The 24,685-nt window shown below is 33.9% G+C and overlaps 1 protein-coding gene across 5 annotated transcripts in view; it reads right to left on the minus strand.

The window, feature by feature from the left end:
* HEATR5A (HEAT repeat containing 5A) overlaps positions 1 to 24,685 on the minus strand; it is a 201,071-nt gene that overhangs the window by 71,170 nt on the left and 105,216 nt on the right. For 4 of the 5 annotated variants that reach the window (XM_037834752.1, XM_037834753.1, XM_037834751.1 and 1 more), the window contains 9 exons: positions 22,421 to 22,580; positions 14,999 to 15,188; positions 13,990 to 14,159; positions 11,362 to 11,388; positions 9,044 to 9,182; positions 5,668 to 5,847; positions 3,597 to 3,836; positions 1,931 to 2,112; positions 496 to 564 (listed from right to left, as the gene is read on the minus strand). In XM_037834752.1, coding sequence (XP_037690680.1) covers positions 496 to 564; positions 1,931 to 2,112; positions 3,597 to 3,836; positions 5,668 to 5,847; positions 9,044 to 9,182; positions 11,362 to 11,388; positions 13,990 to 14,159; positions 14,999 to 15,188; positions 22,421 to 22,580 — 1,357 coding nt within the window. The remainder of the gene's footprint in view (positions 1 to 495; positions 565 to 1,930; positions 2,113 to 3,596; positions 3,837 to 5,667; positions 5,848 to 9,043; positions 9,183 to 11,361; positions 11,389 to 13,989; positions 14,160 to 14,998; positions 15,189 to 22,420; positions 22,581 to 24,685) is intronic. The other variant, XM_037834754.1, reaches the window with a different exon arrangement.

A 24,685-nucleotide genomic window follows, 5' to 3' on the forward strand; every position in this document is an offset into this window, starting at 1 on the left:
AGAACCGAGAGAGCGTTTATTCCCTTACAGGTACCACTTTATTTCCGACAACCACGATTACCATGTAGTTGTAAAAAAAGGAAGAGGAAGTTCTCTAAATTTATAAAGAAAAGGAAATGGTAAAGCTGAGATCAATGGCTAGACAACTATAATAAAGAACCTCTGTAACAAATACTAACTGGAGAACTACTTCATATGAGAATTTTATTTCTAAGTATCAACTTTTTTTAAATATTTTTTATTGTGAAATATAACATACATACAGAAAAGTGATAACTTTCAAAGTATAATTTAACTAGTTAGAGAGCAAATTTCAAAGAATGCTGTTACAGTTCAACCATTTCAATTATTTCCTTCTAGCTATTCTAACACCCTAGCATCTAAAAAATATTTATATTTATATAAAGATTCAGTATCATAAACCTTTATTAAATCCTATCTTGTGTACTTTATAGGAGAATCTTATTTCTTAGACATAACTTTTAAATCACTTACCTGACATGCTTTGGCAGTGACATCAGGTGGCGTCTCTGAAGTAAAGGCTGGTCTAAGTGCTGCTCCTACCTGGCAAGAAATTATATATATATCAAGCATCAATAATTAAGACAACATAAGTCTCATGCTTTTTAATGTTATTTTAAAGTTATTTAATTATAATAGGTATTCTGGACACTTGTTGTTTTTGCCTGCCAACATATATTCCCCCTTCTTTAAATAATATCATCTCGATTTTCACTGGGGAACCATCTCTGTCCTTTACTCTTAGTCCACGTTGCTGCTCCTGAGCTGACAAAACAGCCTGGCTCCAGGGACACATGCTGAGATAATGAAAGCTCTCTTTTAAGACTTTTTCTAGGAGTACTGGAAAAGGAGCAGTTCTCTTTATAAGACTCTAGGTAATAAACTAACCTGAAACTCAAGCCAGTGTAGAAGAAAGCAGAACCAACTAAGAGATTCCTGACAATTTTTCTTTTCATTAAGTGAGTTGAAATTGTATTCCTTTCACTTGAAATTGTAAAAAGCCTAAAAATATAACAGGGATCTCCTTAACCTGAATTAAAATATTTTAGTCTAACATGGTAGTTCCAAGTAAATTCAATCTCTTTTTTTTTCACTTTTAAAAACTGTTATAAATATGTAACAGTAAATAAGCTATTATAACCAATTTTAAGTACATAATTCAGTGGCATAATTTAATTACATCAATCCCTTCCCTTGCTTTCTCCCTAAGTATATACTGACATTACCTTCTGGGAAGAAGGGATGGACTGCTAATCTACAGTTGACTACTCTGTTCCCTAACTGCTAGACATCAGAGGCTGTCTCTAAATCATAATGAGAGGTAACTGTGCATAAATGCTAACAGAGCATTATATTCAAGACAGGTGATGATTTTATCTTCCCTGCTCTTCCTAGACTGCTCAATATACCAGTCAAAACACAATCAATTAAAAAGATGATAGAACCAGTAATAGAAAACCTCTATACTTTTTAAGTCCAGGAAAAAAAATTAAAAAGGTTGCATATAATATTACTATTTTAGGAGTAATGATATGAAGATAAAACATGCACCTAGCCTAAATGGAAGATTAAGTAATGATTTAGTGTTATGTCGCTTATTTACACATTTTGTAAAGGATTTCATTATTAAAGTAATTTATTATCCCAAATTACCAAGGAGGTTTTAATTATGAAAATTAAACTGTACAGTTATAGAAGACCTGTTTCATTTACCATTTTGCTTTTACTTGATGCTTTATAAAATATTAGCTGCCAGATTTCTTCTTGAAACAAATGTATTTTTTTGATACTAAGGTGATACGTTAGCAGAGATATATACTCATTTATAAATTGAGGTGACTTGCCAATTAGTTTAAGGTTTTTTAATCTGGGTGTTAAATAATAAAATTCTTTAATAGAAAATGCTTACATTGGCTTGATACTGTTCCAGAATCACATGACCTGGAAACTCTGGTTCTGGAATAGTTGCAAATCGCCGAATAACAACTAACAGTGTTTCAAGGCCAGAAAGACGGAGCTGGTCACTGTGATCAGTGGCAGCCATAAAAGCCATGCGAATTAAGTCAGCAAGATGTAGTACTAAAAAGTCATCTGCAAGATTAAGAAATACCTTATAAAGAAGCTGAAACTAAGATTTATGTTAAGTGCTAATTTCTTTAATTTCATAACATACATTTTCTTAAGTACCTCTGATTTTATTTATTGTTTGTTAAATATAGACTTTAGAACTAGATATAATGAAATGTTGGTCTCAACATACCGCACCACTGCAAATATACAAAAAAAAAAAAAAAAAAAAAAAAGAACCTATCTGAAAACAAATAATTGTTTGTAGCTATTCAAAAACCAAAAGCAGAATTAGCAGCCTTTGAAAACGTGCTAATAGTACTTGAGATTTTCTGATAAAAGTACATTAGAAAGTACTTAGGAGACTTTGAGCTTTGATAAAGTAGATGGTAATTTAATTATTTTCTTTATCTCAAGTTGAATTTAAGAGACTTAATGTTCCTTTTTAAAAGAAAAAGTTTTATGTGGCTCTTTATATAAATTAGATTATATTTTTGCATGTCTTGCTACACATACAAATGATGGAGGTATAAAAAGCATGTCTAGCTATAGAAATGATAAATGGGATCCTCATTCTTTAGTATAATAATTCTACTGGTGAAAGACATATGGCAATCATTTAACATTATTATAATTAATAAAATGTCTAGAGGTACAAGTAACCTTTGCCTAGAATACATTTGAGACTAATTCTAAGAACTGTTATATCTTAAACTGAAGAAACCAACTCATCTTAAAGCCAATTACAATTTTAACCAGTAGCACAGCAACTGACAATTATCTTTGATATACTAATTTTACATCACAGTACCTAGCTCAGTGCTCACCACAAATAAAGAGACTTAGTAAACACTTGCTTGGAAAAAAATTAAAAACAGAGATATCTAATTCATACTTTCAGACTGGCAATAACAAGATTTTGCTTTCTAATTTTCTTGTCCTGTAAAGAATATTTCTAAGGTATTTAAGAACTATTCATTATGTCTCTGAACATATATGTTTAAGTTAATTAAAAAAAAACAGATATAAAAACCATGAAAACATACTTATTTAGGTAAAAACAAAACTGAATAATAAGTGGTCAAAAAGGTCTTAAAATCAGGTTTACTGTACATTTCATACATTTAGATAGGCTCTAATGTTTTCTATGTAATATCTATGAAATGAAAAAATCTGTAAGCAATAACTGCTAAGTTGTAATTCAGAATATAATTTATGAGAACTAGCTAATGCACATACTATTACCTAAGAACAGAAGTATTCTCTATAAACTTATTCAATTCATGTCCTTTAAGCAAGTGAATACTAATTTAAGAAACAATCAAAATTGTACTTAAACATTAAAAAATGTATTAACCTCATAGCTTATATATATATTGTAATTGCTTCATAACTGACTTGTAAGAATAAAAACAACCTTTTAGTTTTATTTTTATAATAATATTAAACTATAAGCAGATGGCATTTCTACATATATCATTTGGCCTTTTCATTATTACGCCACTTACTTCTTGAATCCCTTTTTTTCATCTCTTGTGCTAAAGCAATGTCAAAATGTGCTCTGTCTGCGTTCTCACACTGGTTAATTATCCTACAAACACATTCAGCAGCAAAGACTCTAGTAGCCCATCGGGGATTGGTAAAAGGATGTGATTTTTCGTCATTTCTGGTGGTGAGAACTGAGGCATCATCCCCTTTATTTCCTTCTTCCTCTTGCATTGTATCCACACAAGTTACAGATGTAAAATCTTAAGAAGAAAGAATACATGTAATTACAATCAATTGGAAAATATATTTATAAAGGAATACAATTAATTTCAAATTTAGACTAGACTTACTATTTATTCATTATACATTTTTTAATAACATCAAATAATTATGTCAAATGACTGGATGATAACAGCATTGCCTGAAGGAAATGCTAGAAAAGCTGCTCCAGGTTAAAATGGACAAAATTGTTAAAATTATATTCAAAATGACAAACTGAACAAAATATAGGTACAGGCCCAGTTGTAGATAGACATACTTAAAGAAGTGAGAAATTTTCTGCTAAGGAGAGTGGGTGGTGTGGAGTGCACTGGATCTTCTTTTAAAACTAGGGCCGTGAATGTATTTAAGGAGGTTCCTGAACCCACTGAAACTTTTTGAAAACATTTTCCTTGGGAGAGACCCACTGCTGTTATAGTCTCAAAGTTTTACTGATGGCAGGAATCACTGATGAATGAATGGTTTTCTCTTATTAACTGTTGAAGTTACTTAAACCAACATACTTTTCTTAAACTAAAACTATCTTGTATGCAACATTTGTGTGTATGTGTGAGAGTGTGTAGGGTGTATTATGATAGCAAAGATGTTACAAATAAAGTTATAACAAAGTCCTGTTTTATGAAGTTGACCAAAAGATGTTTTATCAACAAGCAGGTCTGGAGGCAAACTACAGAGGATAAAGAGGAAATAGCAAAATAAATTGAGCTAGCAAGCTTAGAGACTATGAATGTAAAGTTAAAAAGAAGATAGATGAGACACCAGAAAAGTGAAATAAATCTACCTATGTATGCACATACACATTTTCTTTTAAAGGAGAAGTCTTTGTAAGTTCTTAAATAGTGTGAATAGAAAAAATTATTAAAGAAGGACAAGATGTAGAGCATATGGTTGAAAGAGCAGTATAAATCAGTGGAAGAGAAGAGGATCAGTAGGAATCAAGGTGGGCAGTAGAGAATATTTTTTTAAAGAAGGAATTACATGGTATCTTTTTTCCTTTCACATAATTCAGGATCAGAACCACATTAAATTATAAGGCTTGAGGAAGTGAGTTAGAGCTCCTGAAATATAATGGAAAGTTCATGGATGTTGAAATCATACAGACTTAGGTTTGAATCCATCTAAGTAACTACCAACTGTGCGTATCTGGGCACATTATATAACTATCCAACTTTGTATTCTCTTCTGAAAAATAGGAATAATATACCTACTCATAAGATGTTTTAAAGGATTAAATAAAGTAAAATATGTACAGTACTTGGCAGAGAATGAGTTTCTATCTTCTTTAACCCTCTCATTTATTCTCTCTTACTCCAAGGGTACAAATGTTAAAAACTCACACTAACAATTATCTTGTACTAGCAAAGACATTAGAGAAACAATATTTTCTAACACCTTATAAAATTAACAATATTAAGTGTAGAGAAATTGGCTTGTTCAAATTGTCGTAGCTTTGGTGAGTTTTTTTATTTTGATTATTAGGGAAAATTCCTTAAATGTTTATTATATGTATGGAAACAAATAATGGGGCTACCTTTTATGGCATAAATAACAAGCCTACTTTTTAGTTTGTTTTATATTCTCTACAGGAAAGTCCTCTAAGACAATCAAAAGAGAGAGGAAAAAAAACATGTTTATATTTTGGATTTATATCATCCCAATCAAGAGAATACTAGTTGATTCTCATTTTAAGAAAGCAGCAAACACTTTCAATCTAAATATCCAAACAAAATTGATGAATTGTCAGTGGCAAAATTTTATATAAAGTTTTTACTTTTGATTATATTATCTCAATGGGTAATCACCAGTACTTACCTGCTGATGCAGCAAGTACATCTTTACAAAGCTTTAACCAAAACGAGAGTTTTTCCACTGCCATATATGTGAGTATATGGTTTAAAGTCTCTCTGATATCACGGCATAATCTCTGATCTGTTTCTTTGTCTAATAAGGTCAGTAATGCCCCTTCAAGGCCCACTTTTCTGATGTTAGCATCTGACAAGAAGAAAATCAATGATCTAAGTAATATAGAAAACAAAACTGCCGTATGAGAAGCACATACACTCAGTAGTTATTAAAATATTATGTGCAAATACATTTTAAAGACCTAGTCCAAATATTCTGCCTTAATCTACTGAGGTCTATTTTATTTTCATTCATGGTTAAAGTTTGGGATTATTCATGATCCTATACAGTTATTCTTTATGCATTGTCACTGAAAGATAAGTCTTTATTAAGAGTTATTAATGTTTTCTTAAATTAGGTAAACATTTTTACCCAACTAGCATTCAATACTTATAAATTTTATCCAGTGTTTCTTGGTATGATTGTTTCATTTTCTCTCTAAAATCAACTTCAAATTAATAAGCATAATTAGGGTTTCCTCACTCTGGTAAAAGGCTTTAAGTTTGTTGAGATGAGAGTAAATCTCAAACAGAAAACAACTCTTGTATGGAGAACAGTGTTTAATTAATACAACTAAGCTGCTGGAGGACTAAAGACTGATGAATTAATATAAATGACTACACAATATTCTCACTGCAAAGTAATAAAGCATCTCAAAGGGGAATTACAAACCTGGATCTAGCAGCTGCTTCCTTTAATTCTGGAAATGCCAAAAGAACAAATGAATTCTCTCTTGAAGATTTAACTCATCTAGCAGTTAAGAAAGCATTTATATTCTAAAGCTTATGCTACTATTAGACTATTTAAAATGGGAAGTTATCTTTTTTTCTTAATAGACTTTAAAGTGCAGTTTTAGGCTTACAAAGAAATTGTTCAAAAGTAGAGAGTTTCCATATACTCTTTACACTCTTGCCTCTACCCTCTGCCCCCAGATTCTCCTATTATTAACATCTTGCAATATTATTATTAACTAATGTCCACTGTTTACAATAGGGTTTACTCTTTTTGTTACACAAATACATAAGGTCATATATCCACCATTAAAGCATCAGAGAGAACAGTTTCACAGCCCACAAAATACCTTGTTATCTACCTATTCTTTCATTTCCCTGTCCACATGAACCGCTGGTAATCACTGATATTTTTACTGTCTCTCTAGTTCTGCCTTTTCCAAACTGTCTTATAGTTTGATTCATACAGTAGGTAGCTTTTCCAAAGTGGATTCTTTCACATAGCAGTATGCATTTAAGGTTCCTCCATGTCTTTTTTTGAGGCCTGATGGCTCATTTCTTTCTATCACTGAATACTACTTCATTGTATTAAATGTACCACAGTTTGTTCATCCATTCAGCTAATGAAGGACGTCTTGGTTGCTTCCAATTTTTGACAATTATGAATAGAGCTGCTATAAACATCTGTGTATGCTGTGTAAACAGAGGTTTTAAATTCATTTGGATAAATACCTAGGAGTATGCTTGCTGGATGATACGTTAACTGTATGTTTAGCTTTGTAAGAAACTGCCAGACTTCTTCCAAAGTGTCTGTATGATTTTGCATTCCCACTAGTTATGCATGAGAAATCCTGTTGCTCCACATCTTCACCAGCATTCACTGTTGTCAATGTTTTGGGTTTTAGCCATTCTAATAGGTGTGTAGTGGTATCTCATTGTTAGGAATTACCTTTTAAAGATTAGAGGGAGGCAATAAGCCTGTTCCAGAATAAGGGAGTCTAAAGAGACAGAATAGCCAATGCAATGTGTGACTCATGATTGGTTCCTAGATTTGGGTAGGGGGGCTGGTAGGAAGGAGTCATTCAGGACACTTTTTTGATAGCTGGGAAATGCGTACAAGGATTGTATACTTTATGATACTATTAAATCAATGCTGATTTTCTTAGGTGTGGAAATTGTATATGGTAACGCAGGAGAATATCCTAGTTCTTGGGAAAGGCAAATTGAAGTATTCAGGGATTAACTGTTATGATGACTGCAGTCTGGTTTCAGATGGCTTGACAAAAGGGAAGTGTATGTATTTATATGCTTGCATGCACATGTGTACAGAGGGATGTATAAAATGAATGTCATAAAGATATATGGTAGGTGAATCTATACGTTCATTGTATAATTCTTTCACTTTTTCTATGGGTCTGAAAAACGATAAAATTAAAAAATGAGTTATATGAGTTCTTGAGATGAAAAGGGAAAATCTCATTTTATTATTACTGTACTCAAAGAGTGAATACAATAATTCTAAGAACATATATCAGCATATCTACCCAAAGCATAAAGCAACAGATACAGATAATTTCAATGGTGCACATAAACTGAAAGTCACTTTGGGGAAAATGTCTCACATTGTTAGAAGGCTACAATTTCTCTAAGGTAAGTCACTGAATAAGTTATCACAGAATAGTTTTCAAATATCTTCTGCAACCTGTTTGGTGTTTACTATACTAGTCCAACAATGCTGACTAACCCAGGTTGAAGCAAAATTTCTAATTTAATAATAAAACTGTAATTTACAGAATACAGACCATGGACAGTAAAACATATTATGGGTCTAAAACCATTAAATGTTGGAAAATTTTGTGAAGTCTGTGACCTAAAAGTGTGATATCACTTTGGAAACCCTACAAATACAAGTGTAAAATATTATCATTACTATAATTTGTGGGCTTATAGTTTCTTTGAATTTATATGCAAGTTTAGGTTACTCATATGACAATTTTAAAAGGAAGGGCTATACACTTAACTTATTGGCTAAAAAGTCCTTTAATTCAGCTCTAAAAAGCAGAAGAATGGACATAAAAACTCTTTACCTTATAGCAGACTCATGGGATTTTGGGAAGAGGAAGGTTTCTATGGTAAATTACTTAAGGGCTAAATCCATGTTCAAATGTCTGTTGTGAAAAACTTGCTCAAAACAAATGGCTCTCAAACTTTAGTATTAACAGCACCTTGAGGGATTGTGACACAGACTATTAGGCCCCACACCCAGATTTCTGATTCCGTAGGTCTGAGATGGGGCTCGATAATTTGTATTTCTAACAAGTTCTCAGGTGATGTGTATATTGCTGGTTCAGGAACTTCAGTTTAAGTAATCACTGCCTTAACCCAGAAACCTCACAGGCTGAAATGATCATAATTTTTAGCAATTGATTCTTGCAGCAAGTTTAAGGCATATCATATATTAATGTTGAAATTTTATTTTAAAACTCATGCACAAATGGAAATTTAAGGTTAAAACAATCACCTGAGCAGGAGATAATCTTGGTAAAATGAATTACCTGGAGTCAACTCTTGTCTGTTATCCTTAGCAAGCATAACAGCATGTTCTGAAACTTCAGCTGCTTCTCTTTGTACAAGCTGACGTAAACAAGCCAGTACTGCTCTTCTCAGCAACAAGTAAGGACTACAGAGATTCACCTGAAAAATATCATTTGGGGAATGAAAAAGCTATAATTCTTGGTGGCACTCAGATCTCCTCTTGATCCTATCCAGCCCATCAGTGGGCTGGATACAATATATTAAATACACAGAAACTTCTTCAAACTATTCTAGTATATATTCTGATTATATAACTTAGAAACAGCTTGATACATAGATTAGGCAATATTTCTAAACAAATCCAAGCAAAGCCTCTTGACAGTGTTAGAAAACAGAATTTATATGAGTAAAAATAGTTTGAGAGATAAAAGAAATACCATCGAAAGAATATATTTGCAGTTTATATATTTATATTAATACAACTATATTATAAAGTTTTGTGATTCTCTAGGGAGAAATTTATACAAATCCTTTTAGGCAGTATAGCATATTGGTTAAAATGGAGGCTCTGGAGTCAAACTGTCTTGATTTGAGTCCTAGATCCACCACTTACTAGCTGCGTGACCTTGGGCAAGTTATTTAACCTCTCTGTGCCTTTGTTCCCTCCTTTGTAAAATGGAGATAACACAACCCCTATCTCACAGAACTGTTGTGAAGATAATACAAGATAACATATAAAATACTTAGCAAAGTAACTGGCAAATAGTAAATGCTCAATAAGTGTTAGTTATTATTAAGGTAGTCTCTATCAATATTATTTTATTCAGATGACATGTAGATTAAGTAAATACATTTTCAAATAAAGGTAGAAAGAGTTTTACTCAGGAAACATATTCACCAAAAATGCTCTCTAGTGACAAACATTAGAAAACAGCAAAATTTTATATGTATATCCACCTATACAAATATACATGTATGTATAATACACACATGTATATATACATATAAACGTACACATATCAGAGATATGGAATATTTCTGCTCAGAATGACAGGCTCAATACATATCCTCTTTATTTAGAAGTATTTAAAATAGGTAAACCTCAATAGGTGATATACTTCAAATAAGCAATTACAAGTCAAAGGTTCCTGAATACAAATTCTTACTTAGTGGTTTCATAAATGGGTAAAAGCCTACAGTTTCTGAAATTTATTTTATTCTAACTATACAAATAAAGACTAGTTTGGTATAGTCTACAAGTATGTGTACTATGATAGTGATTTTCAAAGCAAAATTCGAGAAGTAATGTCTTAATACTCATAGAGATCTTCAGATTTGGTGTATGTGAGAAAAACAAGTCTGAGGTGGATGAGTTTGTTGTAAAGAGTAGAGACTAAATTAGGTGGTGGCAACTACTTTTAGATATATAAGAAGAAATACATGCAAAGAAAACTAAATCCTAAATTTCATCAGAAGCCAGAAGTCAGAAAGTCTGTGAATATATCATCAGTGAAATATATGGATCGGAATTGTTTTATAAATGTTTTATTATACCCACACACCACATTGTAAACTCAAAAGTGGATAGAGAGGATGCCATTCACAGAAAAACCTCAAGGTAATGTCATTCCAGTCATGTCTAGGAACTCTGTTGTTAGAAACTAGTACACAGGATAACAGAGAAGTTAAAATATGAAATAAATTAAGTTTATTCATGCCCAAGATTACTGCTGTATTTAACAACAATGACAAAAAGTATTCTATGAGACAATTTTAAAGAAAAATCAATGGATCTACTAGTTATTTTAACTTGAGTTTTAAAAGCATATACTACCAGGAAGGCACAGCATTTATTCAAGCTGGTCAAATGGCATCTAGAAAAGGCATGCTTAAAGATACTCTTTACTGGTTTGGTAGATAAAAGATTGAAAAGCTGCCACACAAAGCAAAATAGGAGGCTTAATATCTCCATGTCATTCTCCAGCATTTATAATAGGATAGAGGAATAGAGTGGGTTAAGGCAAACAAACAAAAGCAGGCAAAATATAGAAACTAAGTCAAACTGTAACTTCTTTTTGAAATGAATATACTAAATCAAACTGAGGCAAAATTAATGCAATGAGTGAGGGCACCAACTGGAGAAGGTTAGGAAGGATTTGTTTACATTGCTATTAAATAAACACCATGTAACATGCTACACATATTGGACTTTGTATTAACGTTTAGCTTAAACAAAGAAAGGCAGAAGAAAACAAGAAAATCTACAACCAAAAAACAACACAAAGAAATAGCACTGCAAACCTCAAAAAAATTTAGGAATCAAGGGTCAGAGACCTACCAACACAGAATTATCCAACAAGATCTCCTGCACAAAAACAAATGACAGACCAGTCACGACAAAACCAAAAGATAAATTCTAGGATGACTTTTACAATAGTTGACAACAGTCTGCTAAACATTAAATGTTGATAGAACAATCATTCAAATTGACTTAACTTCAGCTTAGAAAATGCACCATAAATATTTTATTTTCCAACTTAACAAAATGAGTTGAGCCAAGATCTTAAAAACAGTCAACTCAAGAACTCCATGATGTAAAGATACACGATAAAATATACAATAATTAAAAATGTACATTTGTATGATTAGGTTTTCCTCTAGAATCTTATTAAGCTTTGGTATCAAAAACAGATCAAATAGACATGAGCGTGGGAGGAGTGATCTATCTGGATTGCATTCAGATGAACAGGTGTCTGGCAAGGGATAAAGTTAATGGTTTACTTCATCACAAGTTAATTATAGATTTTTTTTTACTTTAGGGAGCCAAGTTTTAAAACTGAAAGTATTCAGAATTGCAAGTGTAGCTAAGGCCAAGTTCAGGATGGAAGTTAAATAACATGCTGTTAGAAGAAAACCTTTTCCAGTAATATTCTTTCGTAATGAAATGTATCCTGAATATTCAAGTAGTTTCAATTAAGATGAAACACTTCATGCTTAATAATTAAATTCTTTAGAGAAAAAGAAAACATGATCATAAAGCTGTTAAAAAGGAAAGCAAAAGCAATTTCTTTACTATATGTATTATTGTTAAAATATAATAAATCCAATCTCATAAAGTGAGTAAAAAGCCTTACTAAAATATTGAGACATGAAATCAACACACTATAGTGGTAGTGATTTTTTAATTTATGCTTTCTGAATGAAGGAAAAAACATTATACAGCTTTAATATTATGAGTAACATGAATAAGATTTGTAACTGTTACTTCAGATTTTCTCAACTGCTCTGAAAATACCCAGAAGAAAAATCAATGATGTAATAATCTCTATTATTCTTCATATTAAACCTTTCTCAATCTGGGGAAGGAAAAAAAGTAACAAGTTTGATCAGGTCTTATTCATCATGAATTAGCAATTAGTCTTACTCTTCATTTCTCGGCAAATTTTACTTAATAAATTAATTCATGAACGAGTTAAAGGAGAAATTTTAAAAAGCCATCAATGGGAATTTTCTACTGTAATTCAAGAAGAAAAAATGGCAGTATCACTATATTTAAATGGAGAGAGAAAGTTAGATTAATTTGCAAAGCAATAGAAAATTTTTCAATGATTGGTTTTGGCAGTAGTTCTTCAAACATAAAGAATAATATTCCTGAGGAAAAAGTCTTTGAGTGGCAAAAGAAATTTTCCTGTATGTTTTACTTTCTCTAATATGTCTTTGACTCAGATCTATAACAATCAGGAACAAAAATTTCTGTCAGAAAAGTCAGCCACATCACCCTTTTTAAAGTCTTAGAAAATTATGACTATCAAAACCAGTAAGAGCAATAATAAACTACATGTATAAGATGTGTTATGACAACAAAAACATCTAATTATTACATGCTTTTTAAGTGTCTGGCACATATGTCTTTATATATGGTATCTCCTATAAACTTCATGTCTTATAGACAAGGTAGCTGAGGCTGAAAGAAGCTATGGGACTTCCCTTAGGCCACCCTACCTACGAAGTGGCAGAGTTAAGATGAAGTCTATCCAGAAAATTTACAAGGGCAGTGTGAAATAATGGAATGAGAAAAAGGAGTTCATAACCTGGATTCTAGACTTAGAGCTCCCACTACCCAGAAGTGTTATCTTGGGCAAATTATTTGTCTTTTTGTCCCCAGTTTATCTTTTAATTGAGAAGCCTGGTTTTATGATGTCTGAGGTTCTTTAAAACTCAGAAAAGTTGCATATTTTGCCTCAAGCTTGAAAACGAAAGGTCTGTCTGAAGTAATGATTCTCAACTGTCATGTTACTAACAGGAGTGTGCTGTGAACATTGCAGGGAAAGAAAAAAGTTGAAAAGAAATGGCATTAGGTTATAACTTCAAATGTAATCCAATTTTTAAGGCAAGTCCAGACAGAAATTGGTTGACATGCAAGTAAATCTTAAAACTAAGCTTGATTATGAACCACCTCATCAGAAGTTTTAGTCGACTGCTTTCATCTTTCTATATTCATTAGACACATTATTAGAACCCAGATATTGATGCATATGCTGCTAGAATACAAAGGAAAAGTGTTATTTCTCCTTCTGGAACTGAAAGAAGTTTATATGTAATAGTTTAGAATAGGGGAAGACGACAGGTGACCACATCTTATAAATTTTTTTCCTATAGCATATATACAGTACTTGGACATTATAAGCACCCAATATATGTTTACTGATTAATAAATAAATATTCCAAATACCAAGTGTTTAGTTCAACATTGATGGGAGAAAAATGAATCATACATGAGAGATTTAAGAAGTGATTACATGAAAGATTCTCCCCTCCCTTCAAGGACTAGAACTGAGGGAAAATAATTATGTATATAACATATAACTTTGTACACAGACTAAAGGATAATTAAAATGTGTACTGGAATAAATATAAGTTTCAAATATCCTAAACACTAAGGATTCATTTATAATTTTATACTCACACAGAGGCAGCTGACCAGGCTAGACAGGTTGACATGTCGTGGAGCAAACATATGAAGCTGCTGAAGGCAAGAGATAGCTTGAGCTTGAACAAGGCAGTCTGGATTATCTTGCATCACTGCACAACCCAAGAGACAGGAAGTCCTTAGGGTAGAAATTGAATTACCGTTACCTAAAATGAAAGCAGAAAGCTTTTAATAATTGGCCTATAAAATTATTGCTCTTTAAATATATATTATGGCTCTTAAAATTTGTTTTCAATTTTAAACTTAGGGATCTCTGAAGTAAAAATTTGTTCTACAAAAGCAGGCATAGTCTACAGTTAATTTGGAAGGTTCAAGAAGAACCTAAGTCTATCTAAAAGCTACAATAAACTTTCAAGAAAAATGGAATTAAAAATTGCTAATCAACTTAAGCTCTGCTTTTATTAGTTGAGAATTAATTTCATATATTAAAATAATATACTTTGCAATTTGAACAGTTCAGAATATTTGAGTTTGAGACTTATTTCTTAAAAAGAGATCAGAGCTCTTTAAAACTGTTCCACTTCATGTCTGTCATTTTAACTGTTAAAGGAAGCTTCTTTAGGACATATCTAATCTTTCTAAAAATGGTACTCTGTCTTTTCAAGGCAAAAGAAATAACAGCAATGGCATTTATACATTCATTTAACAAAACACACTGAGTACCTACCATGTGCCAAGCACAAAGTCTTTTTAACTTTTCCCTCATTTATAGAAAAGGAAACTGAAGCTCAGAGATGTAAAAAGATTTTCCCAAAGTCACCCAATTACATAGCAATGGAGCTAAGATTATGTTTTATAGTTTCTGTGTTTTTCCTTTTACACCATCATCCAGGGCCAAAGTCTCTACAAGACTACTCTTAACATTTTGCTCATATATTTGAATATAACATCGTGTTAAACTTCACTTCATCGAAAAGTATTTGGGTCCAGTAATTTTTATGTGTATATTTTTAATGTAAAATATCACAAAAGCAGCTTTTCATACCTTGTAGCTCTGGACCCAATGTGGTAATAAGGGCATTCAAACAGCGACCAAGACTTTGGTGAACTTCAGCATGAGTAGGAGGCACATTTAATAACAACATTATAATAAGAGAAAGGGTAGGTTCCACATGCACATAATAGAGTGGGCCAGCAGAATCAATTATCAATGATAGAGAATGTAGTGCCCAGGTCTGTGAAGACAGAAGAAAACGTTTTAAAATGTTTTAGCAGCATTAAGAAACATAAAATATACTAAATTGTTCTTCTGTTGAAGCAAAGAATAAAGTAACAGCAACGTAAACTGTATTACTACTAATTTGAAAAGAGAAATGGAGAATTTTAGGAGTTTAAGAAAATTTTTCTCCTTAAATATCCAGTAAAAAAACAATTCAGACTTAATCAATGAGTGAGAGTATGTTAAATTTTGCTTTTCATTTTAAATAATTTATGTATATTTTACATACTCTTTAAAATAGAAGCTGTTACCTTTATGGAAAAAAAAAAAAAAGTGATACATTTTTAAATGCTTTTTTTGGTGCCCCAAATTAACTTTATAGTTTTAGAGATGTCTACAAGTTGAACTTTTTCCTTATCCTCCTTACAGTTATATTTAGGAAACTATTTGCTTAGTCTTCCAAAGCAAATGTTATTATAATATACAGTTGGTATAAAATAGGTATTGCTTTCCATTTTCAATGTGGCTGCTTTCCATTGCAATAAAAAAATACTGGTGACCACACACACATACGCACAAAAACAAAACAAAACGAAACTCAGAGACAATCATCTAATTTAGATGATTTATATTTAGACGTATCCGGGCAGTAAGAATTCCAAGATAATGTCTAGTATTTTAGTTAATGGCTTGAACTAAATACAGCTTGTTGAAAAGTATTTATTATTTATATAAAAAGAATGAAAGTAAAAGTTTTAAAAAGGATTCAACAAAGTCTACAATTACATTTAACAATATAGATGAATCTCTCAAACATAATGCTAAGTGAAAAAAGCCACTCATAAAAGAGTACATACTGTATGATTCCTTTTATATGAAGTATAAAAACAGGCAAAACTAATCCATGCTGTTGTAAATTAGGAAGATGGGTACCCTTGGGGGGCAGGTAGTACTTAGAAGAGAGGATGAGGAAGGTTTTGGGGGGTATTGATAATGTTCTGTTTCTTGGTCTAGGTATAAGTTACATAGTATATTTATTTGTATACTTCACTGACAAAGATGTACATTTATTTTATTTATATAAACACACACACATATAAAATATACATATTAAATGCTTGTAAGCCATATCTGCCCAGAAACCTATTTTTAAAAATGAAGTTTTCTTGGAACATTGCTATGCTTATTAATTTACTCTTAGTTTACTAGAACTGCTTTCTTGCTACAATGGCAGAATTGAATAGTTGCAAAAGAAACTGTATGATCTGCAAAACCTAGATAATTTACTATCTGGCCCTTTATTGAGTAAACTTTTAACCCCTGGATTAGATGAAACAAGACTGTTCATATACTGATAACCACTGAAGTTGGATGATGGGTACAATAGGTTCATTATCATATACATTCTTCTTTTAAATAAGTTTGAACTTTTTATAACAAAAAGTAAATTTTAAAAAAGTTCTCCCAGGACTCGGGCAAGATGGCGGCATAGAGAGGAGTGGAAGCTAAGTAGTCCCCCTGGAACAACTACAAAAAACCAGAAACAACTAGTAAATAATCCAGAATAACTGCGGGGGGACAAACGAGACCATCCACTCATCATACACCAACCTGAATTGGGAGGAATGTCCGAGAACACAGCATAAAATCTGTAAGTAAAACCTGCGGATCCAAGTCGTGAGACCCCCTCCCCCATAGCCCGAGCTGTGGAGCCTCATGGTGCCAGAGAGAAGCTCTCTCCCAGCAAGCGAATATAGCTCAGCTGAGCTCCAACTGGGGTTTTAAGTAGCAAGTGTGAACTGCTCATTACAGGTATGCATCCCCAAAAAACAGACAGAGGCTTTGGGTGACGACTGACCTAGGAGAGCCGGAGGGTCGCCTTGGACTGGGTCTGAAGGGAACTATCTGTTTCTTTTTCGGCTCAGTGGAGAAAGCCCCAGTCATATTCAGTTTCCAGGGCTGTGACTCTGGGAAGGGTGGAGACAGCATAAGCAGAGAGCGAGACCACTGAAATGCTAATGACCTCCACCTGGGGGCTCTGTCTTCTCTAGGAGGAAAGGGGTGGGGCCCTTACCATTCAGAACCAGACCCCAGAGCCTGGGGGAACATGGCCATACCTCCTCACACCAGTCAAGAATTATAGGCTAACAGGCATCACCTGCTGGGCAGAAACACACAGTGACCTGAGGCATCAAAGGGTGGAGCAATTTTCTAACACACACCCTCAGGGAAACCAGATACTGAATATTTCTTCCCTCTGGGACCTGAGCCTGTTCTGGTCTGGGAAAACCTGATTTGGATAACCAAGGAAACCATGCCTAGACAACAGAAAATTACAACCTACACTAAGAAAAACAAAGTTATGGCCCAGTCAAAGGAACAAACGTACACTTCAACTGAGATACAGGAATTTAAACAACTAATGCTAAATCAGTTCAAAAAGTTTAGAGAAGATATTGCAAAAGAGATAGAGGCTGTAAAGGAAGCACTGGACATGTATACGGCAGAAATCAAAAGTTCAAAAAAACAACTAGAAGAATCTATGGAAATGAAAGGCACAACACAAGAGATGAAAGACACAATGGAAACATACAACAGCAGATCTCAAGAGGCAGAAGAAGACACTCAGGAACTGGAGAACAAAACACCTGAAAGCCTACACGCAAAGGAGCAGATGGAGAAAAGAATGAAAAAATATGAGCAACGTCTCCGGGAGCTCAAGGATGAAACAAAGTACAATAATGTACGTATCACTGGTGTCCCAGAAGGAGGAGAAGAGAAGGGAAAGGGGGCAGAAGCAATAATAGAGGAACTAATTAATGAAAATTTCCCATCTCTTATGAAAGACATAAAATTACAGATCCAAGAAGAGCAGCGTACTCCAAACAGAAGAGATATGAATAGGCCTACGCCAAGACACTTAATAATCAGATTATCAAATGTCAAAGACAAAGAGAGAATCCTGAAAGCAGCAAGAGAAAAGCAATCCATTACATACAAAGGAAGCTTAATAAGACTATGTGCAGATCTCTCAGCAGAAACCCTGGAGGCAAGAAGGAAGTGGTGTGATATATTTAAGATACTGAAAGAGAAAAACCGCCAACCAAGAGTCCTGTATCCAGCAAAGATATCCTTCAAATATGAAGGAGAGCTCAAAATATTTTCTGACAAACAGACAATGAGAGACTTTGTGAAGAAGACACCTGTCCGACAGGAAATACTAAAGGGAGCACTACAGGGTGATAGAAGACAGGAGTGCGTGGTTTGGAACACAATTTTGGGAGATGGTAGCACAACAATGTAAGTACACTGAACAAAGGTAACTATGAATACGGTTGAGAGAGGAAGGTGGGGAGCATGTGAGACACCACAAGAAAAGAGGAAAGATAACGACTGGGACTGTGTAACTTGGTGAAATCTAGAGTATTCAACAATTGGGATAAAATGTACAAATATGTTCTTTTACGAGGGAGAACAAGCAAATGTCAACCTTGCAAGGTGTTAAAAATGGGGAGGCACTGGGGGAGGGATGCAATCAGCATAAACTAGAGACTGTAACTAATAGAATCATTGTATTATGCTTCCTTTAATGTAACAAAGGTGATACAAAGGTGAATGCAGATAAGGCGGGGGTAGGGGAGGCATGTTAGACACTTGACATTGGTGGTATTGTCTGATTCTTTATTCTACTTTGATTTAAGGTTATTTTTCCTTTTGCTGCTTCCTAGCTGTCCTTCTTTTTCCTCTTTCTTTTGCCTCTACCTTCTTTGACTCTCCCTCCTGCCTTGTGGAAGAAATGTAGATGCCCTTATATAGATAGTGGTGAAGGTGGTGAACACATAAATGTATGACCATGCAGAAAACCATCCATTATTTACTTGGGATGGAATGTATGGTGAGTGAACAAAACCATATTAAAAAAAAAAGGGTTGATGACAAAACCTCAAGGGCAATATACTGAGTGAAATAAGCCAGACACATTAGGACAATTGTTGCAGGGTCTCACTGATAGGAACTAATTATAATATGTAAACTCATAGACATGAAATATAAGGTACCAAGATATAGGACGAGGCTTAAGAATGGGGAGGAGTTGCTTAGTATGAGCAGAATGTTCAATTAGGATGAACTTAAATGTTTAGAAATGAACAGGGGTGTTGGTAGCAAGATGTGAGAATAACTAACAGTGCCGAATGGTGTGTGAATGAGATGGAAAGGGGAAGCTCAGAGTCATATATGTCACCAGAAGGAAAGCTGGAGGTCAAAAGATGGGAATGTATAAAACTGAATCCTATGGTGGGCAATGTCCATGATCAACTGTACAAATACTAGAAATCACTTCCATGAACCAGAACAAATGTATGACAATACAATTAGAAGTTAATAATAGAGGGGCATATAGGGAAGAACTACATACCTATTACAAACTATATACTACAGTTAGTAGTATTTCAACATTTTTTCATAAACAGTAACAAATGTACTATATCAATACTGTGAGTCAACAATTGAGGGGGGTTGGTTAGGGATAGGGGAGGATTAGAGTTTCCTTTTCTTTTTTTCTTTTTACATCTTTCACTTTATTTCTTGTCTGGAGTAATGAAAAGTTTCTAAAAATTGAACAAAAATTAAGTGTGATGGATGCACAGCTGTATGAGGGTACCCAGGGGCAAGTGATTGTACACTTTGGATCTTTGGATAATTGTATGGTATCTGAACAATCTCAATAAAAATGAAGGGGAAAAAAAAAAAAAAAGTTCTCCCTAGAGGAAATAACCTGAAAGTTTTATCCCCCTTATCAATGGATTTATAAGAAAGCTTACAGTACTTTAAATGGTGTAAAAGTTAACTCCTATCTGTTAGTTGAGAGAGAACAGCAATCAAGAGGAGTCCAATTTGAAGCCAGGAAAGGAAGCATTTAAAATAATCAACAAAAAAAAAGCATTTAAGATAGAATTACATGTGTTGAGAGCAGACTTCTTGAAAGTACAGAAGAGAAATACTATATTAGGTTATTTTCTAATACGTTAGCATAGGAACATGTTGAAAGTAAAGTAGTTTTTTTAGGTTAGTTGTCTTAGTCTTACTCCCTTGTTACGGTTTGTTTGAAAAGTTTTTTTATTGTATGTTTTTTTTAAAAAAATTTTTGGATATAGTTAATAGTTAATTTAAAAGAAAAGAGTTAATTAAAAACAAAACAATGAAAAAATTTGCAGAGCCCCCTTGAGGAGCTGGTGGAGAATGCAGGGGTGTTGGGCTTTCCCACCGTGATGGTTGCTGATGTGCTCACAGACATAGGGGACTGGTGGTTTGATGGGCTGAGCCCTCTACCACAGGACTCACCCTTGGGAAGACTGTTGCTGCAAAGGAGAGGCTAGGCCTCCCTATAATTGTGCCTAAGAGCCTCCTCCTGAATGCCTCTTTGTTGCTCAGATGTGGCCCTCTCTCTCTAGCTAAGCCAACTTGGTGGGTGAAATCACTGCCCTTCCCACTACATGGGATCTGACACCCAGGGGAGTAAATCCAACGTGGAATATGACTCCCAAGGAGGAATCTAGACCCGGCATTGTGGGATGGAGAACATCTTCTTGACCAAAAGGGGGATGTGAAAGGAAATGAAATAAGCTTCAGTGGCAGAGAGATTCCAAAAGGAGCCGAGAGGTCACTCTGGTGGGCACTCTTACGCACAATATAGACAACCATTTTTAGGTTCTAATGAATTGGAATAGCTAGCAGTGAATACCTGAAACTGTCAAACAACCCAGAACCCTTGAATCTTGAAGACGATTGTATAAAAATGTAGCTTATACGGCACATTTTCCCAATGTGATTGGGAAAGCCATATAGACCACACTCCCCTTTGTCCAGTGTATGGATGGATGAGTAGAAAAATGGGGGCAAAAAAAAAAAAAAAAAAAAAAAAAAAGGGGGCACCCAGTGTTCTTTTTTACTTTAATTGTTCTTTTTCACTTTAATTTTTATTCTTATTACTTTTATGTGTGTGTTAATGAAAATGTTCAAAAATTAATTTTGGTGATGAATGCACAACTATATAATGGTACTGTGAACAACTGAATGTACGCTTTGTATGACTGCATGGTATGTGAATACATCTCAATAAAATTGAATTAAAAAAAGAAGAGAAATACAATCAACAGAAGCAAAAAAGTACCGTATTTCAAAAAGGATGAGAAAATGGAAAACCTAAGCCAATTTAATCAATGATGTGGAGGAGACTATTAGTAGAACTAGCTGTGGACTGGAAAGGTTGAGGTTTGATGAAAAGGTGATTAGACTGGATCTCAGAATACTAAAAAATCTGGCTTGTCAGAGAGGAATGAGAAGGGAAAAAAGCAATATGAAACATGGAAATGCAGATATGAGAATGATACATGTGAAAGGAAAATAGGTAGATCATCTGCAGGATAAAACCAGATAATAACAGACAAGGTTCCTAGGTTAGCTGATGGGACTTGAATGAGTTGTTGATTTAAGAAGCAGTAAGCAGTTTTCCTAGCTTTTCAGCAGGGAAGTGGCAAGATTGAAGTCTTTAAGGAAAACAAATTTGACGTCCTATTTAGAGAAAAACAGAAAGAGAAGTTAAAGGGTTACTATAATAAATAGGGATACACTTACAAGGGGGGCAATGATAAGATGAAATAAGGGGAGTAAAAGAGGAGGAGGAATAAAAAATATTCCAGATTAAAGAAATCAGGAAATTGACAATTTTATTGACAGAAATTGGGAAGATATGTACAACAATATGATAAAAGAGTTAAAAATATAGGATCTAGAGTCCATGATTCATGTTCTTAACCTAATTTCATGATTTATTAGTTTTTCAGCTGTGAGCAAGTTATTTAATTTCTATAAACCTCAGTTTTCTTTCTGTAAATGAGAATATACACCCCAGATTACTGTGTGGGATAATATGCTAATATATTTCAAAGAATGTAATATAATGCCTGGCACCTACTGAACTCTCCAAAATAGTAGATGTTATTGTTAAGAAAGAAGGGAGATCAATTTTCAGAAAAAGATACTGAACTTGACTGTAAACACCATTTAAAGTGAAGAAAGTCAAATTTAAATTTTATAAATCTATCAAGGTTAGCAATGGCTGTGACAGTGTAATATTACGCAGGTGGGGATGACATTATTCATGAAGTATTAGTGGTCAATAAAGACATTACCTGCATCATCCACATTATCATGAATTTCAAGGAAAGGGTCCCATGAGGTACTTACCTGCACATCAGGAGAAGTGTTGTCTTGAGATAATGTATAAAGCATTCCAACACAAGAATTCAAGTGTTGAGAAGAACTTATTCCTCCTAAATACCTATGTAGGGATCCCAAAGCCAATGAGTATCCTGTTCTGGTAACCATGTCCCTTGCTGACTTCAGCCTGTAATTATGGAAATAAAAATAAACGTCTTCAACAAACTAATGGAGGTAAACTGTCAAGTAGGTCAAACTTTTTGTATGAATAGTTGCAAAATTCAGAATTATATTTTCTGTTAACTGATAAAAGATACCTGAAAGGTATCTTGAAAGGAAAAACCTTTTAAATTAAAATGTCTTGAAATTTTTAATGATTATTTCAGTATGTACAGTTATAATGTCTTTCAGACACGCATATACAGTTGATCCTGATTATTCCATTTCTGTATTTTTAAATTTGCCTACTTCCTAAAAGTTATTTGTAACCCAAAATCAGTACTTGCAGTACTTTCATGGCTATTCATGACTATGTGCAGAGCAGTGAAAAATTTTAGTCACTCTCTGCACGTGTCCCTAGCTGAGATCGAACAAGGTGACACTTTGCCTTTTCGTTCAGCTCTAATACTGTAAATAAGTGTCCTTTTTGAAATATATTAAGTGCTGTGCCAGTTTGAATGTATTGTCTCCCCCAAACGCCATTATCTTTGATGTAGTCTTGTGGGGCAGACGTTTTGGTGCTGATTAGATTTGCTTGGAATGTGCCCCACCCAGCTGTGGGTGATGACTCTGATGAGATATTCCCATGGAGGCATGGCCCCACCCATTCAGGGTGGGCCTTGATCAGTGGAGCTATATAAATGAGCTGACTCAAAGAGAAGGAACTCAGTGCAGCTGTGAGTGGCGTTTTGAAGAGGAGCAAGCTTGCTAGAGAGGAACGTCCTGGAAGAAAGCCATTTTGAAACCAGAACTTTGGAGCAGACGCCAGCCACGTGCCTTCCCAGCTAACAGAGGTTTTCTGGACGCCACTGGCCATCCTCCAGAGAAGGTACCCAACTGCTGATGTGTTACCCTGGACACTTTATGGCCCTAAGACTGTAACTGTGTAGCCAAATAAACCCCCTTTTTATAAAAGCCAATCCATCTCTGGTGTTTTGCATTCCGCAGCATTAGCAAACTAGAACAAGTGCCATGTTTTTCACATTTTTGTGTTTTTTGCTAGTGATTTCTCTGTTTCAAAGAGTCCCCAAGCATAGTACAGAAGTGCTGTCCAGAGTTCCTAAGTGCAAGAAGGATGTGATATACCTTACATAGAAAATAAAAGTGTTAGATAATGTTCATTCAGGCATGAGTTATAGGGCTGTTGAATTCAATATTAATGAAGCAACAACATATATTAAATAAGGTGTTTTTAAAAAGAAACACACATAAAACAAGGCACTGCACTGATCAGCTGACAAAACTGTTGTGACTAAGAGCTCACAGGAACCTAACCCCGTATTTCATCTAGGAGCAATGGTTTGCAGTAACTTTACAGAACATAACTACCATTAATAAGGAGAATTGACTGTAATACAAAGCTAAATTTAAAAGGCAGGATTATTATTAATCATTATGCTGGATTTAAAAAATTGCCACATTGCAGATATAACTGAATTCTAAATAACGATAAATTTCAACTCAAGAATTTAAAATTTGAAATTTGATTTTAAAATTAAAAATAACAAGTTAATATTTACTAGAAATTTTCTATGTACTGTCATTAACTTAAGCCCCTTCCATGTAGAATTACTTCTTTAACCCTCCCAACAACCCTGAGCTTTACACTATTATCAGTCCCCTTTTACTGACAAGGAAACCAAAATGATAGCTTAAGTAACTCACACACAGTCACCAACTTTTAAATGGGAGAGTTGGGACATGAAACATGTTAGTAATCTGACTCCAGATTGTAAGCTCTTAACCAAAATCAGATACACATATTGAGTTGACTAGACGTCAAGGTGCTACTTATAACACCACCGCTACTAACGCAACTATCATAAATTTATATTGGTAATTGTTTTTTTTTTTTTCATATTTATTACCTCATTAACCTTAACATTCTTAAGCAGTTACGGAAGTATTAACAATCTCCTATTGGAATAAAGGGAATTTGGCTGAGAGGATTAAGTAACCCCCAAAGGTCACAGAACTAGTTAGTGGTAGAAATGAAAATACAGTTTGTTTCCTGATCTTCAGTCTATAACTCTTTCCCTTTCCAGTAGATTGTTCTTACAACCTATCATTATA

This window comes from Choloepus didactylus, chromosome 4 (assembly GCF_015220235.1).
Source record: "Choloepus didactylus isolate mChoDid1 chromosome 4, mChoDid1.pri, whole genome shotgun sequence".
NCBI lineage: Eukaryota > Metazoa > Chordata > Mammalia > Pilosa > Megalonychidae > Choloepus > Choloepus didactylus.